The sequence below is a fragment of the Mycteria americana genome, chromosome 13, assembly GCF_035582795.1.
Source record: "Mycteria americana isolate JAX WOST 10 ecotype Jacksonville Zoo and Gardens chromosome 13, USCA_MyAme_1.0, whole genome shotgun sequence".
NCBI classification, from domain to species: Eukaryota; Metazoa; Chordata; class Aves; order Ciconiiformes; family Ciconiidae; genus Mycteria; species Mycteria americana.
This window is the reverse complement of record NC_134377.1, coordinates 9,725,450-9,744,129: the sequence shown is the minus strand read 5'-3', so window position 1 is coordinate 9,744,129 and position 18,680 is coordinate 9,725,450. Positions and strand designations below refer to the sequence as shown.

General features: G+C 51.0%; 2 protein-coding genes across 3 annotated transcripts in view; one reads left to right on the top strand and one right to left on the bottom strand.

Moving 5' to 3' along the window:
* Positions 1-440: 440 nt before the first annotated feature.
* DAO (D-amino acid oxidase) lies at positions 441-10,304 on the top strand. Its single transcript, XM_075516077.1, has 11 exons — positions 441-457; positions 1,817-2,022; positions 2,142-2,256; positions 2,609-2,685; positions 3,124-3,189; positions 4,040-4,106; positions 4,615-4,707; positions 5,304-5,386; positions 7,260-7,377; positions 8,240-8,338; positions 9,910-10,304. The coding sequence occupies exons 2-11, from the start codon at positions 1,829-1,831 to the stop codon at positions 10,039-10,041; spliced, it is 1,044 nt and encodes a 347-aa protein (XP_075372192.1). The 5' UTR covers positions 441-457; positions 1,817-1,828; the 3' UTR covers positions 10,042-10,304.
* Positions 10,305-14,323: 4,019 nt separating this feature from the next.
* SVOP (SV2 related protein) overlaps positions 14,324-18,680 on the bottom strand; it is a 243,850-nt gene continuing 239,493 nt past the window's right edge. For both annotated transcript variants that reach the window (XM_075515768.1, XM_075515767.1), the window contains one exon: positions 14,324-18,321. In XM_075515768.1, coding sequence (XP_075371883.1) covers positions 18,115-18,321 — 207 coding nt within the window. In that variant the 3' untranslated portion in view covers positions 14,324-18,114. The remainder of the gene's footprint in view (positions 18,322-18,680) is intronic.

Here is an 18,680-nt window from a genome sequence, read left to right as displayed (position 1 = left end):
GAGGGAGACAATGCCATTTCTCTCTTACCACACGAAAAACAACACCACAGCATCCAATTTTCCTGCATCCCACAGGAATCCCGTGGCTGGGGAGTCCCGTCCCCATGTCCCCATCTGCCAGGACCCGTCGGGACAGCCAGCAGTCACCATGGTGACAAGTGTCAGTGATGGCGTTTTGCCACGGACCGTGGTGACCCCATTTTCTTTTCAGAGGAGCGACTCCGGGGCCGGCTGCCAGCGGCGTGCGGGGTTCGGCGGGGGGGACTCCACCTCCCCGGGTCCAGAGCAAAGACTTTGGCCCCGTTGCCCGTGGGCGGGCTGTGATCCTGCTGCCCTTGGCACTTAGACCTTGCACTGCGGGCGGTTTGCTGGGCTGTAAACAAGCCGCCCTGAGAAGGTGCCTCTGTGAAGTCTCTGAAAACCGCGGCGGCTGCCCCGAGGACCACGCATTCTGCAGGTAAGCTGGTGAAAAATGTCTGTTTCCTTTATTTATTGACCAGCGAGGCGGATACCTCCTTGGCTGGCACTGCAGGGGCAGCCTGGGGCAAGTCCCCGTGGCTGCAGGTAGAGGAGGCGGCCGCGGTTCCTGCTGGCCGTGGGTTACAAAACCACAGCAGATGGGAAGCAGCATGGCTCTCCCGCTGCCTCTGGTGCTTCACCGTCCCGATGACTCATCCCTCCATCCCAGCAAATGTCAGTCCCACTGCGGGCTGCCTTTTACAGCAGGGATGCAGCGCTTCACCTTGTCCAAATAAAACTATGGGCTAGAATTTACTCATGCTGCCCAGCACCAGGTCTGGCGTGCTGCTGGCATCCTTCCCCCTACCCACACGTTGGCAGCTGAGCGCCCAGGGATGTCACCCAGGCTGAGGTGATCTGTCCCTTTGTACCCCCAGCCCTTCCTCGAACAGGTCCTTGGCCGCTCCCTGCCCAGACGGTGACCACAGGGCTTTTTCCAGGCTGCAAGGCAGGAAAGCTCTGTCGAGGGGGAAGAGCCAGGGGACCGAGGGCGGCTGCAGACCCTCTTTGCAGCCGGCGTTTACAAACAGCGGTTCTCCCAGCCGGTGCCTGGAAGGGTTTGGGGTGGTGGCACAGCCGCCCTCATGTGCAGGCAGCCCTGAGGGCAACAGCGGCGTGAGGAGCCGTCCTTGCATTTATTGCATCTGGCATTGCTCCCTGGAAAACACCCGTTGTTTCCCATTTCTTTTATCCGTGCCCACCTCTTTTGTCTCCAGCCTGTGCCAGGGGCTGGGGAGGATTAGGAGCGCCCTGGAGCAGGGCTGGGTCGCTGGGCATGGAGGGCTCACGCCGTTCCGTGGGAGACGGTGCAAGTGGGTGGGTGCACCCACCTCTCCCTGGCTGCTTGCTCTCAGCGTGCCAGCTGCTGGAAGGGAGGGAGAGGAGGATGCCGATGGCCGTGCCGCTCTGCCCCGCGCTGCTGCAGGGGACGAAGCAACTGTGGGTCTCTCTGCCAGGCAGAGGAGCGCGGCCATGGGCTGCTGAGCCGCAGCTTTAGTGCTCACGAGCACCAGGGCTGTGAGCAATGGAGAACCGTTCCCCTGCCACCGTGGCAAACTACACCCTCCTCATCCGTGATTTCAGTGCCCGGTCAGCACAGGCAGGTGTTGAAGAGGATTTGGGAGGCTTTACAAGAAATCCACACAAATACACCGAGCAGCTCAGCTCCCCTCCAGCTGCAGAGCCGAGGCCAGGTCGGGTCCTGCAGGAGCTGATGCCGTCCCTCCCGGGAAGCCCCGGCTTTTCCAAGCAGCTCCCCGGCCCCGGCACTGCCCTTCTGGCGTTTTCCCTCCTGCAGAGAGCCGGAGCCATGCGCGTGGCCATCATCGGGGCCGGGGTGATCGGCCTCTCCACCGCCCTGTGCATCCACGAGCAGTACCACAGCCTGGTGCCCTCCCTGGAGATGGAGGTCTACGCAGACCGCTACACGCCCCACACCACCAGCGACGGGGCCGCTGGCTTGTGGCAGCCCTACCTGAGCGACCACGGCAACCTACAGGAGACGTAAGTGAGGATGAGGAGGAGGAGGAGGCTGGTGGCCTGTCCCCCCCGGCATGCCCGTTGGTGCACGGGCACAGATCCATGGGGCTGGCAGAGCCATCGCTCTCCTATTTTCATTGCAGGCTCTGGAATAAAGAGACGTTCGATTACCTCCTCGGGCACTTGGGCTCACCGGCAGCGAAGGAAATGGGACTTTTCCTAATTTCTGGCTACAACCTGTTTACGCAGGCGGTGCCGGTAAGGAGCAAGTCACAGCCAGGGCTGGGAAGGGCTCCAGCTCAGAGGCTGCCCGGGGGCAGGCAGGGTTGTACTTCTTCCCAGACGATGCTCTGAATGCTTCCGAATCCTTCCAAGTTTGTCTTGTGACAGTTTGCCCGGGACACGGTGTTTTCTGTGCCCCCGATGCAATATTGGTATGAAGTAAGGGCTGAGCCCTCCGAGGGTGGGAGCTGGCAGAGCTTCCCCGGCCGCAGCTGCGCGCCCACCCGCGCTCCTTTGGGGTGGGCTGTGTCCCCCCCACAGCTTCTGTCCCACGATGGCACGGCGATTCGGGTTCATTCATGAGCTCAGACCTTTTTCCCTACTGCAGGACCCGTCTTGGAAGAACATTGTCCTGGGATTCAGGAACTTGACACCAAAAGAGCTTGAACTCTTCCCTGGTTACAGGTATTTTTCAGTCCGTTTCCCAGAGAGTCACTGATGTGCTTTCTCCCCGGCAGGACGGGTATGGCTGGACGGTCCCAGATGCCTCCCTGTCAAGGGGCGGCGAGGGCAAGAAACTGCAGGCGCAGAAGTGGCCTTGCTTCGTTACAGCTGCTTCCCTTAAAATAAGTAGGAAATACCACAAACAAGCCAAAAAAGCAGCAGCCCAACATGGAAACCATTCCAGCTCCTCTTTTACTTCACCAGATATTGTCAAACTGGGGGAAGAAAATCAGGGAAGGTGTTTTATGCTGTAAACAGAGGGAAAAAATCATGCACTTGTGCAAGAGGGAGTTGGGATCCCAGAGCTGCCGCGGCTGTTGGGAGCACCGGGGCAGGAGGTGGCTGCTCGTGTAAAGCTGCCGCGGGTCCTTATGGCTTCCTCTCCTCGTTTGCTTTCAGCTACGGCTGGTTCAACACGGCGCTGATACTGGAGTGCAGGAGCTATCTGCCCTGGCTCACCAACAAGTGAGTGCGGAGCTGCCACGGCGCTGGGGCTGGGGCATGCCAGTGCGGGAGAGCTGCCGCTTCCCCCAATTTCTCTGGCCGGCAGGACATGGGAGGCAGGTGTGGATTTTCATCCTGCACATCAGGTGTTGCCCGGGATCCTTCTCTCATGCCAAGTCGGTGGCTGAGTTTAGGTGGCATTGATTTTACGCGGCCGCCCCGTGTCCTGCTGCACCTCTGACCTGCTCAGCTCGAAAATGCTGGTGCTGGTGGCTTCCATGTGACAGCACCCGCAGGGGACCTGAGCATCCTCCCCTGCTCTCAGCAGCCCTCGCCCTGTGCCCCACAGCAGCGCAGGGGCGAGGGCACGGCGGAATGAGCCGAAGGAGCGGGGAGGCAGGGATGCATCCCTGGGAAGCGGGCAAAAGAGTCTGGAATTCCAGCTCATTGCCCCAGTGGGGTAACAGACTCCCCGCTTCAACAGTTAGCCCAAGAGTGTAGTTTTGCATGGTAAAAATTCACGTAATGGGATACTTAGAGCTGCATCTGAGCACTTGGCAGCTTTTAGCTATGGCACTATTTCAGGCTTGGTTTTGTTCTTGTCATTTCTAACGTGGAGCAGGTGCCCTATCCACAGCAGAAGATCTGGGCTCTGGTGCAGGGCTTAGCAGGACTGGTCACCCGCGGGAGCTCTGGGCCGTTAGGGAAATGAGCTAATGACTGGAGACTGTTAGGAGCCACCAAGAAGACCACGACTGTTTATTGCAAGGAGCAACAAGCCGTACCTACTCTGGGTATCAATTACAGGCGCTGATTTGAACGGTACATTTGCTTTTAATTTGCCGGTAACAAATGAACTCATTCTTCCCAGGTTAACGCAGAGAGGAGTGAAGTTTTTCCATAAGAAGGTGGAATCTTTCCAGGAGGTGAGTGGTGATGTCGAGCCGGGGCAGAGAGGGGCAGCGGGCAGGGCCCCGTCCCGGCGTGGAGAAGCAGCATCCAGCAGGCACGTGCTGCTCCGGGATGTCCCTTGGCATGAGCAACGGGCCAGGGGACAGCGGCAAGACTAGGCCAAGATGTAGGAAACAAATTCTACCAGGAAAGATAAAGGCTCTTGGGCATCAAGAGATGCCTGAGAGGGGATGGGGTAGCGCATTTGGCCGGCGCTGAGCGAAGACGCAGCCAAGCATCGGCAGTACGGCTTTCTCTTAAACTGCAAACATTCTCCTTGCCTGCACACATGGGGGCTCTGCGGGAGCCGTGCCAGGGAAGCTATGCCCTGGATCCGGCCCTTATGGTTTATTCATTACCAGGCTGTTGGACCGAGTACTTGGCTTGGCTTCGATGCAGGAATCTCGTGCCCCCCGTGGGTAGCGCCCTCGGAAGCATCGCCGCGTGTGCGTTGCTCACTGCGCCGCGTCTGTCTCTCATTAGATGTTTGCCCAGGGCATGGATGTTGTAATAAACTGCACCGGGGTGCGTGCGGGGGAGCTGCAGCCCGACCCGGAGCTACAGCCCGGCCGTGGACAGGTCATAAAGGTGAGGTGGGTGCAGGGCTTGTGTCCCCCCTCTTTTTTCTGGAGGAGCCATTTGTTAGCCATTCGTTATCTCATAAGAGATACGCCCTCTGGGGCAAATCGTGGGCTTGTGGGCTGGATCCGCACTGGGATCAGGTCCTGATTCCCAGCAAACGATGGTCATGTAAAACCCTCGTGTGTGGGGGGGCCAGAGCAGAAAAACTGGATCCCGTTCCTGGTTCAGCCGTGGGGATGCCCTGAGTCTCCAGCCCATTTCTTGGTCGGGTGAAAGTGGGGGGAGGCCAGAGGCATAATGCTAGTAATAAAAAGACATAAAATCCTTGGGAGAAGAGGATGATTATTTGGGGAAACACAGACTCACGCCAGATCGGAAGCTCCTCTGCTTGCCTACCTGCCCTCCCATCTCCCTGCCTTCCCATGGCGGCAGCGCAGGGAAGCCAGTGCCGTGGTGTACGTAGAGCCTGAGCAGAAGGGAGGGCACCACATGTGGACCCCGGCGTCCGTGTTCACCGAGCTGCCCACGTCCCTCCTGCTGCCTCCCCGAGCCGGGGACCCCGCTCTCCAGCTGCCACTGACCCTCTCCCCTTCGTCTCCCAGGTCCTGGCCCCGTGGGTGAAGCATTTCATCATCACTCACGACATCGAATCTGGTATCTACAACTCGCCGTACGTCATACCAGGGTAGGTGACAGCGGGCGAGGCAGGGTCTGGCTGGCGTTAGCGATGCTCTGCTGTCAGCGCTCCTAAAGCACCGGCTCGGACGTGGCTCCCTGCTGATGTCTGCCCTGCAGCACCCCTGTTGCAGCAGCCCTGGGTTCATACCTGGCCTGATGATGCTTTTATTTGCTGCGTGGGAGGAGAGCAGAAGGACGTGGGCAGGCAAAGCGAGGGAGCTCCCACGGTCAGCACAGGGAGCGCGAGCTCCCCGCACAGACCCAGGTCGGGACTCGGACACGAGGGGGGCCCGGGCTGGTCCTGGGCTCCTGGGCTCTCGGATCTGGCAGCGCCTGGGGCTTCAATGTCCCTGGTCCTGTCCTTTTCCAAGGAACAAATCCTGCCAAAGCAAAACGCCAATCCTGGCCAGGTCCTCAAAAGAGCCAAGCACTGACAAAGGGGCAAATATTTTGGGGGACTTCTTTTGATCTTATTTGGGGAAGACCTTCACATTTGTACCCATCTTTTTTATCAATGGTGTTGGCAAAACTGCTGTACAGCAGCTCATTGTGGGGAAAGGCACTTCTGATTCATGCTCCCATTAAAACCAGTGGCAGGAATCCTTTTTACTTTAATAAAAGCCTACCCTAAAAAACTCAGCCTTGCCCTCACTCTTACCCTGAGCTGTGCCTGTGGCTGTTGGTGACACGTCTCCTGGGGTGTCCCGTTTGGTTTAGCACCCACGCAGGGCTCCCTGCCGCCTCCCTGCAAGAACCGAGGAGGAATCCCAGGGGAAAACCTTATTTCTGTGTCCCTATAGGGATGAGGAGGGCTGAAATGAGATCCTGGCCCCAAAATCACCATCTCCAGAGCTCAGCGAGCGGCAGTGGCTGTGCCCAGGCAGAGCCCAGCTTCCAGCACTTATCTTCCACTTTCCACCTGCTTCCCACCAGCAGCTTTCTTAGGGGAGTCGGGATCTATTTGAGACGGCAGCATATGCACGTACCCAGGGAGCTAAATTGCAGGATAAATAAATATATGTCTGCCGTTCATCCCGCCTCTGTTTCCTCCTGAGAGCAGCCATCTACCCTGCTTTGGCAATGGAGAGGGTCTTTTAAGCTGTAATTTGAACGCTGCATTCCTGGCGCTTCCTATTGTGCTAATATTTCAGGATTAGGCAAGAAGCCATTATGTAAATAGGAACTTTGAATGCTCACAGACCCCAAACAAAGTATTCCGAGTGATTTCTGCTCACAGTCCCTACTACATATGAATGCCTCTCCCTGTGTTTATTTTAGCTTGAGCTGTCATAGCTGGGCACCAGGCTGGCTCCCATGGGTAGCAGCCGGGTCCGGCACTCGCACACGGAGGACACCTCTCCCACGCTGGAGAGCTCGGCCCTGGGCGTTCAGCCCTTTTGTCTTTGTGCTTCCCAGGGCTCAGGCAAGGTTTTGGAAGGGTCCAGCAGGTACAGACACCCCCAGCTCGCCCCCAGCCTTAACCTGTCTCTTGTCCTCTGTTAATCCGCAGGCGTTTTGGGGTGGCAGGAACAGAAATCTCTTTCTTTGTGTTGCCCACCGCAGGCATCCCGTTCCTTCCAACTCTCTTCCCCAGCCAGGCAGGAGCAGACCTGTTTGGCAGAAGATGAAATTAGCTGTTTGGTTTGCCCAGGCAAGGGCCTTTGGGGTGCTGATAGTATTTAATGAATGGCTTGCTCGTGAGCAGACATGCAGGCACCGCTCTGTTGCCTGCTTGGCATGAGAGTTTCTCTGGCAGGAATATGTTGCCGGCTCAGGGCGTAGCAGGACCCATAAATCACACATGTCCCTCCGTGTGATGGCCCAGCAAGGGACGGCTGGGGCCACTCACCACCATTTATCCCCTTTGGCTCTTGGTGCAGGAGCGAGTTCACGGTCTTGGGAGGGATCTATCAGCACGGCAACTGGAATGAAGAAAACAGCACCCAGGATCACAAAACCATCTGGGAGAACTGCTGCAGGCTGCTCCCTGCTCTCCAGGTGGGTGACCCCGACCCAACGCCCACCACCACAAGGCACCCGTGGGGAGGGAGGGGGCATGGAGAACCCGGGTGCAGCTGAGGCCGCCGGGGAAGGATGCGGAGGACAAACCACCTGCCTTCAGCAGGCCAGGGGAGCTGTAAAGCCACCATTGCTTATGCAGTGCCAGCCGCCGCGCCGAGAAACGCGCCAGTGACGGGTGAAGCGTGCACATAGAGTAACCCCGGGCTTTTTGCGTGCACCCCACAGCAGCACGTAGCGCTCGGCGAGAGGCTGAAACACGGCGGGGTGGCACAGCTCGGTGTTTGTGCGTGCCTGGCAGCGTTCATCATGCACACCTCGGGCTCTGTGCACCCGGCTGATCGACAGGCAGGGTCTGGGGCTGGCATTACTTTTGAGATAAGGTTTGTAGGAAAAAGGAATTACTGATATAGCTGGTAAAAAATTAGAACAAAAGCTTAGAACCAGCGCTTTGGTCGTGGTGTGTGTGTCCCCCCTGCCTTTTGGTGCTGCTGCATTAGGGAAAGGCCGGTGCGTGGCGAGGCTGGTTTGTATCCGCTCCTGACGCTGCCGTTGCGCCCTGGGTTAGAGGAAAGGCAGCGCGGGGCTTTGGCACAGCCGTTTGCCTCGCCGGCTCTGCTGCAGGCTGGCGATGTGCGGGCTGTGATCCGAAATTGCTCTGCCCGGTCGCCCCTTGCAGCATCACAGGAGCCGGTGCAGCAGCGGGGAGGGGGGAGCCTCTGTCCCCGCTCATTGCAAGAGCCCTCATCTCACGGATCGCTTAGTGTGGTTGTTGGGGTGACATTTGGCTGCTGTAATTCGGAGAAATGCTGTGCAGGCGCTGATGTGGTTTTGCTTTCAGAAAGCAAAGATCGTAGAGGAGTGGAGCGGCTTGAGACCAGCGCGCCCCTGGGTTCGCTTGGAGCGGGAGACCGTCCGCCACGGGCCTTTCCAGGCAGAGGTACCGTGCACAGCCCCCAGATGCCGAGTGCCATTAACCACCACGCTAATTGTGCATGTCACCGTGACCTTGGCAGTGCAACACCGACGTCCAGCTAATGCTGCTGCTCTTCAGCCCGCAGCCGCGCTGCCCCGCGTTCATCGGTCCTTGCTCCATCTCCCCTCTAATAACGGGTGAATCTTTGAGGCAGTTTCGGCCCAGTGTCAGAGATAAGTGTCAAAGATATTAAGTTTTGAGGGATTTTATGGGGAGAGTGGGCAGGGAGTGCTTCTGCCAAAAGAAAACCTGCAGCTGGAGCTTAGTCCTTAATAGACACCAAAAAACCCATACGGGAGAAAAACTCTGGCACGGGCTCTGCTGCTCCCAGAACCACACGAGGCACATGTGAAGAACCATGTTTTGGTGTCAGCATTTAAAGCAGTGTGGTTTTCTGCTGGGAGCCTGTAAATGTGCAGCCCTCGTGCATGCAAACTTCATGCCTCCATTTAATAAAACCCAATATGCAGTTTTTAATAAAATGCTCAGGGCCTCCAGCACTGACACCAGGTTGTTGGTGCAAAAGATTGGGCTTCTCCAGATTTCTTCCAGTTCAAAGCTCAGCAGCAGCATGAAATGAAACATGGTGAAGGCACAGAGGGACACTGGTGGGGCTGTAGCTGCCACGGGGCTCTGAAAAATTCAGCTGCCTTTGTGTAGGTAAAGCTGGGTGCCTGGTGTCAAACTTCCCCAGGGCAATGGCTCTTTAAATTGCCTTGCACTGCTAATATATCTTTTAAGAGAAAGGAGACCGGGATGGCATGAGTTTCAGTGTGCCATCTGTTCTTGGACCCTCAGCACAGCACCTTTTCATGTAGGACCACATCACTCCTTAGCGCTGTCGCCTGAACGCTCATCAGCAGACCTGCAGAGGGAATCCTTGATTCAATTGTGTGCATATGTCTCTGTACAGCTTGGAAGAAGAGATTAAAGCTCCAAAGGGGATGGCGACTGCAAAATGTAATTAAATGTAATGAAAATATATTTAATTTTTAGCTGGAGAGTCTTGGAAAGAAAACGGTGTATTTAGGCAAAGCCCAGATCACGGTTCAAAGCAATGCTGTATTTGAATTAATTTAGGGATCACTCCGTTCCTTTATCAGCACATCATATCTGCGCTGCCTTGGCACAGGAGAGGTGTAGCTATTGATCCCAGCGGTGAGTCAGGGCTCCCTGAAGCAAAGTAGTTTACCTTGGCAGGAACAAACACTAGGTAGGACGTAACGTTGTGCTGTGAGGAACACGGCTGCGAGCTCCGCTGCTGCGTTTCGGGGTTGCTGGAGCAGCAGGTGCAGAGGATGCTCCAGGGCCCCGCTGAACCACGCAGAGTTTCTCCTGCCTCTCCAGTGGCTTTTGGAGGGAGAGAAAGAGCAGTGGTCGCTGATCTGTGCACCAGGAGCTCCCAGATCCTGGTCTTTGGTCAATCCAAAGACACTAAGGACATTCCCAGCCACTGTCGTGGCTCCTTGCTGCCCTTAGCCCCGGAGGGCTCCTGCACAGCTTTCCCAGCACTGATCCCTTCTCTTCTCCCCCAGGTGATACACAACTATGGCCACGGCGGGTTCGGCATCACCATCCACTGGGGCTGTGCCATGGCAGCAGCCAGGCTATTTGGGAGCATCCTCCAGGAGAAGAAGCTGGCCAGCCCGCCGCAGCCCCGCTTGTGAGTTGCCTGCTCACCTGGGATTATCATGATAGCAGTAGCTTAGAAATCACAGCAGAAAGATGCGAATAACACAGTGATACAAGTGGGCTGTTCAACCCTCCCGCCAGCTCCAACACTGGTTTGTAGTGTCTCGTTTTCAGGTTGCTGCCAGTTCTGTCACTGCCATTTGCCAGACGGCTGAGTTCCCTCCACCCTGGCCTTGCACAACCTACCTAAAGGAAGTGCTTTAAAATATGGACTAATTATCTGTGACAAAGTGCACTTCTGTCCTGGGGATCAGTCTGCAAAGGGCAGGCAGGGTTCAGCTGAAATCTCGACAGTCCTGCAGTTCATCTGCACGGTGGGACAGGATCTGAAACTGAGCCGGTGCCACCTGAGGTCTTCACTGACTGCTCCGACACCCAGCATGTAATTAGATTTGCAAGCTTCCCCCAGGAGGCAAAAGCTCCTTAGTAGGAAGAAGCTCTGAAGCTCCCAGGGAAGTAACAACAGCTCTAAAAGCACGTGCTTCAGTTACAATAGCTTTTCTTACATTCATGCCAGGACAAAGCACGGGTCTACAGCACCTGGTTAGTGTATCTGGCAATAGACAGCAGCACTTGCCTAAAATGGGTTTTCCAAATGATGTTTTTAGTAACAAAAGCAACATGTTCCAGCCCTGTGTACTTGCCAGACTCTATATATAGCAGAGAGCATACGCAAAATAGCTGTTCTTGTCCCTAAAACTCCCACGGGCCCTTCAGTTTCTCGTTTCCTCCAGCCGTGAGACACGGCTGGAGCAGCAGCTCTGAGAGAGGAGCTGACCCGGGGTAGGTTGTGCCTCCCGAAGGAGTTGGGGACAGCTCCCAGGAGGGTACGACTTTTCGGGGGTGTTCAGTGCCTCTGCTAGGGACCCAATGCACTGTTCTGAAGACAGAGTTTGGCTGATTTTTCCATGCCACTCGTCTTTCCTGCTCTAAAAAACCATCACAGACAAGGTACTGAATGGTCAAGAAGCATTAGCCTCAAATCCAAAGGCTAGCAGTTGTCCCAAGCCCGGCACACAGTGCCTGGCTCACTCTCCTCCGCAGATAAGCCAACTATTTCGTACTCATCTGTGGTGCAGCTTCTCTCCCCCTCTGACTCCATGTGCCAGAAATAGCTCATCAACCTGATCTGTGATGTACCAGGCGGCTGCACCTAGTGAATGAGGGCTGCTGCAGTGCAGCTGGGCTCGTTTTACCTCCTGGCACCTGGATTTAAAACAGTCCCATGAGCAGTGCATGCTTCCTGGCCACAGCCTGGCACCAGAGTTGCTCCCTGTTGAAGGACCCGTCTCCTGACATGCTGCTTCAGTTTCACCAAGGAAAAGAGAAACTTGTGAAGGCTTTGTAGGAAGCGATGAGCGCTCAGTGCTGCTGGAGGTGGTCCACGCACGTGAGAACTGCTGCCCCGTGGGCGCGTACGAGGCTGGTCTCATTTTCAGCAGTGCTATGGAGGTTACCGTGCCAGCACAGCCGTGGCCCTGGGAGACCTTCCAGCTACCTCATTTTCCACTGAACGCTATGTGACCGTTGTGTACTTCTCCAGCTTACGCACCCTGAGCAGTCAGAAAGCTCTGACGAGCTTTGCTCAGTGCATCTGCTAATTGTCTGCCCTTTTACAAAAGCAGCAATAGTTACTCTCATGTGAGGGCCAGAATTTCTCAGTGGGTGCTGCCCTGTCCCCTTCCCTTCCTCTCTTCCTTTTGTAAAGCTGCGGGACGGTCATGTTTGCCTCTGCTATGACGCCTGCAGTGCTGGCAAAGTGACATGGTATGGGAATTCTCATGCCTGTGGCACTCGAGTCCAAGGCAATGACTTGCTGTTGAAGGCTCCAACGAGAGCAGGTGCTGAAGTTCCTCTGACTGCAATTTTGGCCTAACACTGATGCTCCTCACATCCTTGCAAAGTATAAACCACCTTATGATAGCTGTGGTCATTTGTGCTTTCTGGTTGTTGCTCGACTGCAGAACACGGTCACCTAGGCCAGCCCGGTCCAGCTGCCGCCACAGCAGAGGTGACAGGAAACTGTTGGCTGCTGTGGAGCTATGGCACAGGCTGGGGCTGACCGGTGTCCGTCGTCAGAAGGCAGCGGAGCGTGGGTGTGCGTTGAAGAGCCTGCTGTTGTCTGCTAGCTGAGGCACCTCTGCAGTGTGCTTAAAAAACAAAGGTAGACATAGGAAAATTAGGAGCCCCTGTCATGTCCAGTCTGTCTGTCAAAAAAGGGTTTCCCACTTTATCTGGCAGCTCACCTGATATATTGCAGCCACGTTCAAAGGGGTATAATCAAGAAAAGGATAGAAAAAGGAAAACAATAGCTGGAGAAAATTTACCATTGATTAATGCTAAACCTAATGGTCTGTGATACCACTTCAGCAGAAGCCATTCAGAGAAATAGCATCCACTCGATTTCACTTATTCCAAATATGAGATATTAAGGACCATATTGTCCTCCCATTTGCACTGCTGTAAATCCAAACCCACTCATCCGATTTCAGAAGAGCTACACTGGATTAGCAGGGGGGTATCAGATCATTGTATAGCTTGCAATAAGCAGTTGATTCTTCTGATCTTAGAGCCTATAGAAGCAGCTGTCCTGTGATCTTACACGGCCTCTTAGAAAACAAACAGAAATGATTAGATGTGTAATTTCATTTGCAGTCTAATTTTGCTTATTTTCTAAAAGGCCACAATTTAATATGTGTGCACAATAAAGATAATATTCAAATATCTCGTGGGTGATGCTTTCTCTTCTTAATGATGGCATGGATAGGGCCTCAAATGCTAATTCCATAGAAACATCCCAGTAGATCATCATTCCATGTCTCCCCACACGTTTCCTGAACATTTCATCCTGCAGGAGGAAGAGCTGTCATTTCAGATTCTGTGTAGACAAATGAACCTGAAATACCATCGTGTGAAATTACGTGGTTGCCTGTGTGTTGTTGCTGGTAGCCCCCGGGCTATTAAGAACTCACACTCCCGTACAGAAATGTTTGGGACACTCTCACGTAGCTCAGCTGATCACCCTGTTTTGAGGCTAGGTGACAGGAAAGGTATTTTACACTGCTGGCAGCCGCAGCTGAAGCACTGTGGGACAGAAGAGTCATGAGACTGAAGTTCACTTTTGTGGCAAGGGTAAGGTAAGAGAGAGTCAGTGGGATGTCTGGACAGCTACCGCACATACTTTCTTGACAAGCACAAAACGCCATCTCCAGCGGCCAGCATCAGCACATTTTACAAACTCAGTTCTCAACAACGATTGCCTGTGACACAGAACAAAGCTGGAAATACATCAAGTATCAGTAAAGTTATCCTCTGTAAGCAAACAGCAGCTCTGGCATTTTGGAAAACAGAATGAGCTTTAGAAATGGCTGAGGATGCCAAAAAGTTCACAGAAAACACAGAAGAATGAATATTCTCCCTAAGTATTGCTTCCACGGTACAAACCCTTCTGTAGTTACCAGCTGTTTCCATTCCCAGAAATAAGACTCTTCATCCCAGTGGACTGTCAACGGCTGCACAAGCTGTGAGAAGGAAGATTAATGCACGCTGAGATGAGAGCACACTGTATTAGCATGCAAAGTATCTGCAGATCGTTAGTCATTTTGACTCAGACATGAACAACCTTATGTTTGTAAATTACTGGACATCAAAATAAGAATATAATTTAAAGGGTAGAGGAATACAGTCAGGGTTATGCACTTAATTATCTTTTATAAAAACAAGATAGGTAAAAGAAAATTTACATTAAAAAGTAAATCAATAGAAGGAACCCTCCCTGCCCCAAAGTCCAGACACATGCTAAGCCACCTCCTCCCACCACGGCTTTGTGATCTACAATCACATATTGCAGCATTAAAGGCATTGCTAGAAATTACCCATAGGCAAGAAGCACAACTGACTGGGTTTTGTTGTCCAAACTGAATTAAATGCAAAAGGCAACTAAAGATCTTAAGATAATTTAAAAAATATTTAGCTGTCGTTATCTATGAGGTTACTTATAAGGCGAGCATGAATCCTGTGACTTTTCTTTATGTCCAAATGCACAAAACACACACAAAACGAGTCAGATCTGCAGAGTGCCGAGCCCTTGCATATCCAGCTGAGCCCACGGAGCAGCATATATCTCAAAGCTCTGAACATCAAGACAAAAAAAGGGTAAAGTTACTGACCCTTCATGAAAGTCCCATAGAACAGCCAAAAGCATTTTTACTGAAAAAACTATTTATTTGTTTAACATAAAATATCTAGTGTGGAATTAAACTATCCAATGTTGCATCAGTAACATAGGAACAAAAGGAGTATTTTACAACAAGCTTGATATACACAAAGGTTTTAAACATTAAAATGTATCCAGCTTAGAAACTGTACATTCAAACACAGGAAAACATTCAACGTTCTTTCGGCAAGCATTTAGGAATAATAAATCATTCCATCAAAGCACACTTGGAGAATTATTTTTCCCACAACAGCTTTGCACATTAATATATTGGACAGTTAGCAAATCTCTGAATCCCACAATTCTGTTTGCTCTCAATTTTAATTCAAAATTATCTCACTTTATTGTTTTAAATGAACTAGCTATATTAATTCCTTCATCAGTGAAAAATACTCGACAGTGTGTAAAACAATCTTTGGAAGCTTATTATATACATCAATGGTGTTGCCATATTAACAAAATATGACTCGTGATTATTTATAGGCTATTGTGTATCAACCCAAAAGTTCTTCAGTTTTTCAGTGAACAATCTAAAATGTCCTCCCATTATTAATAATATGCAAGGACCTGCAAAACCTGAACTTCAGTGCTGTTTCTTCAGTGCCCAATAGGCTCCTACTGATTTCAGCGAGGTGGGATCAGCTGGGGCAGGCTCCTACCTGTCTTCCTCTATTCAGCTGATCCAAAGCCCACGGATGTCCATGGGAGATTCTTTGAGACTTCAGTGAGCTTTGGATCATGCTTTAGGCATCACTGTCTCTAAATCAAAGAGTCAGAGTATGAAGATGTCTCAGCAGGACCAGTCTTGGCATTTATATCATTATATACATTTTCAATGCAGAATTCATAAAAAGTGAAAAGCAAAAACGCCTTCAATTTTTTTTTTTTTTAATACTGTAAATGTCACAGGTTAAAACTGAACTACTCAACAGCATCAAAAGGTTTCGCATTACCTATAAATCTTTACCTAGGAAATATTTTATCTGAAGTATACATATGTGCAAATTTATGAGAGATATATACTTCACTTAAAACTCTCTGAATGCATACTTTGAAGGCCATTGCAATGCAGTCCTTTAAAACTGTTGAATATTGACTCAAAAAAATGAAGCGATATGTGAACATTAATGCTGGAAAAGCAGAATTTTAACTAAAGGCGCTTAATAACAGACAAATGAACTTAGCAGCTAGGCTGTAAGGTGGCATTCCTTCAGGCCATGGATTTCATGCACTTTGTATTCTTTCTCACCTCTAATGCAGGCTTACCCCCCGCTGAATTCTCCTAGAGGCCATCCAGTTTTGGGGCGTACACCTAACTGTAGACACAGCTAACGGCAAGCCCACATGGGGAGAGACATGTAAGCATCTGGATGTGCCCCCGTCAGGTGTGGACTGGCATGCTCCCAAGTGCTTTAACCAGCAGGAGGAAGAAGATGGTAGTCAGAACCATCATTAAAGGCTGAACAGTCCATACTATGCAAAGGCAAAGCAAGTTTTCTAGCTCGCTAGTCACATGGGTGGTCTAATAGCTGATCTAAACCCATCCAGGAACTGCTTCCTCACTGCCAATGTCCCGTCCATCTCTGGCACATCAGAGGGACAGTCCAAGGGAAACAAGTCCATCTATCTCTACTTTGAGGCAGCACTGAGCTACCCCAGTTGCATAGTGTATTAGGGAGAATTATGCAACTACCGCCTGACAGAAGGAGGTGAAAACAAATTATTTGCACTGGTTGTCAGCGCCGTGAGAGCCCTGTCTGTTTATTGGGATTGACTGGAACTTGAGCTTGCTGGAGATTGAGCACACAGGGTACAGAGACAGCAGAGACAGAGATAACCAAACCAGCACACAGCAACAGCCGCTGGGACAGACAGTGAGCGTCTATGTCATCAGCCACATCTAAAGTGGGATCCCCTGTGAGCTGAACTGCATTTTTGTATTACTGCAAAAAGGAAAGTTTGCCTGTTTAGACCAACCGCTTCTGGAGTCTTTCATTGCAGTCATCATCATAGACTGGTAAATGAATGGACAGACATGTTGGTGCCTTGTCAAGCTTTAACTTTTCTCAGCAGAAGATACCCACACACAGAATATCAATAACCTCTTTGGCCTTTTTTTTATTTGTCTGAGTTTCCTCAGTTTCTTTAAGGAATTAACCACTTCTAATTTTCCTTCAGTGCTATAAACAAACAGCCTAACATGTCTTGGAGCATTATATTGCACTACAGTGCTGTAAAACCCTAAGTGAAAGCTGAACCCCAACTGTGTTCATTTGTATTGCACCCAAACCTGGACTCAGTGACCTATTCTTGCCCCACAGAAAAGGGGCCTGGTTCCCAGAATACTTAAAATATTCTACTGTGCAAAAATTTGTTGCACACTTAACTATGTTTACGTGAGACAACTGACCACACATACTATAAAAATGTATTGCTTCCCACAGCCTAGTGATTAGCATTTAGTCCATCTCACTTACATTTGGTTGTGTGTTCCATAGTCTGGAATCCTGAAAATAGCTGAGACATGGATGAGACATGTCTCAGCTTCCTTATGCATTTCCTCGCTGCACATCCAGACTCTGAAATCTGACTTCCTGCATAGTGACAGATTTCTGACAAACAAGACAGACTTACCCTCACCTGAACTCTGTTACATTCTCTGACAAGAGCAGACTCATCAGCCTCGAGGAGCGACATCTGGAGGAGTGAAGTTCCTCATCTAAGGATGATTGCAGTTCGGCTCTTCCCATTATTTTTGTTCGTTTACGACATGATGCCAGCTACATTCCTTTGTCACCACTTGACGTTATGGTCAATGTACAATCAGCAGCTATCGGAAAAGTTCTGCCCAGCTGTCGGGAGGCCAGCTTCTGTTGGGAGACACTTGAAAGCAGCTCCATCCAAACTGCTACACGGAGCTGTTCAGACTGAGGCATCTTTATCGAAGATTTTGGCTACACCACCACGAGAACATACTTAGGCAAATTGAGCAGAAACATACCTGGACCCATGCAGAAAACCACAGCGTGCATCTCCACACACAGAGACACCAGTACAGCTGAAGCAGTCTTCACCAAGCAACAGACAGAGTGCTCAATGATTCTGGCAATGTCAGAAAAGTCAAATTCTGCTCCAAACCATCAGGATTTACATTTCTTATATAAGGTTCCATCTCTGCAACAAATACCACTCCTCACTGACTCAAACTACCTGCCTTGGATGGGAGAAACATTCAGAAAATCGTTTCCAAGCAATCAGTGCCTGTTAATTCTCAAGGAATAGAACCGATAAGCAAGGGAACTGTAAAGCATTGGTTGATTTGCTGTTATCACATTTTGTTGTTGTCGTTGATGGCTAAAAAGTGCAAGGCAGGCATCTAATTCATAAAACCTATTCTGTAGTGTATGGAATCCACCGTGTGCTATGCCAGGTACACAATAAATATTAATCTTTTGTTTTTAGGCATCAAGAGTACATTATTTTAATTACAGCTTATACTGAGTTGCATTCAGTTAGCTATTTGCTTGCCACGGGACATTTTAAGCTGAATAGCTGACCATGCAAGCACAACAGACTTAAGAAAAACCCTTCCTGCTAAACTGCAAATGATATCTGGATCAAATGCCTCTCAATACAGAAGTAAAATTTTTATGAGTGTGAGCAAAGAGCAGCAGAGACACAATTTGCTTAGGTTCAACCCAAAAGTTCCTGCAGTTTGACACATGACATTGGCAGTGACGGTATGGTCAGCTTTCTATACTTCAGGGTTGGATTTGTTGTGAAAAAGATCTTGCTTGTATCATTCATTCTTTCAGCAGGTTTTCATGTCCCATCATTCCTGTGATCCAGAGTTTGACCTGGTGACCCCTGGGGAATGAGATCCTCTCCCAACCATCTCCTGTCCCCATTCTCTGTGGCTGGACTCCTGTAAGCCACGACCTTTTGTTTCAATGGGCAAGAAGCAGGAAGCCACAGCGGCCAGCAGGCAGCATCCACTGTAAACCACCAGTGTTAAATAGACTGAAGATTCCAACATCACCTGCAGAAAAAGGGCAGAAAATACAAAATAGTACCCCTGAGCCTTATCACAGAAAGAAATACAAATACTAATGTAGTAGTAGAAATTTTAATTACAGTATTGGAAAAAATGTTTAACATGCACCGCTGCATACTTTATTTCCTCAATGATTATACGTAGCTATTAAACACTGACAAAATAGTCTGGATTACAAGTGCCACGAGGTGCTGCTGCCCTTATGTATCAGACGGGACTTAAGCAAACCACAAGTTTTCTATCTAGCAATCTGCAGAGCCACTGCTTCTGACACAGTCTTCTGAGTCCTGTCCCTACAGAGCCTGGCTCCCCCAACCTCCCTGTCTAGCTCTTTTCACATACCC

Excerpts from the sequence above, each read along its gene's own strand:
- DAO (XM_075516077.1), top strand. The coding sequence starts at position 1,829 with ATGCGCGTGGCCATCATCGGGGCCGGGGTGATCGGCCTCTCCACCGCC. Across the intron at positions 4,107-4,614 it reads TCCAGGAGGTGAGTGGTGAT|GGCATGGATGTTGTAATAAA; the intron begins GTCGAGCCGGGG and ends ATGTTTGCCCAG. Across the intron at positions 7,378-8,239 it reads GGCTGCTCCCTGCTCTCCAG|AAAGCAAAGATCGTAGAGGA; the intron begins GTGGGTGACCCC and ends TTTTGCTTTCAG.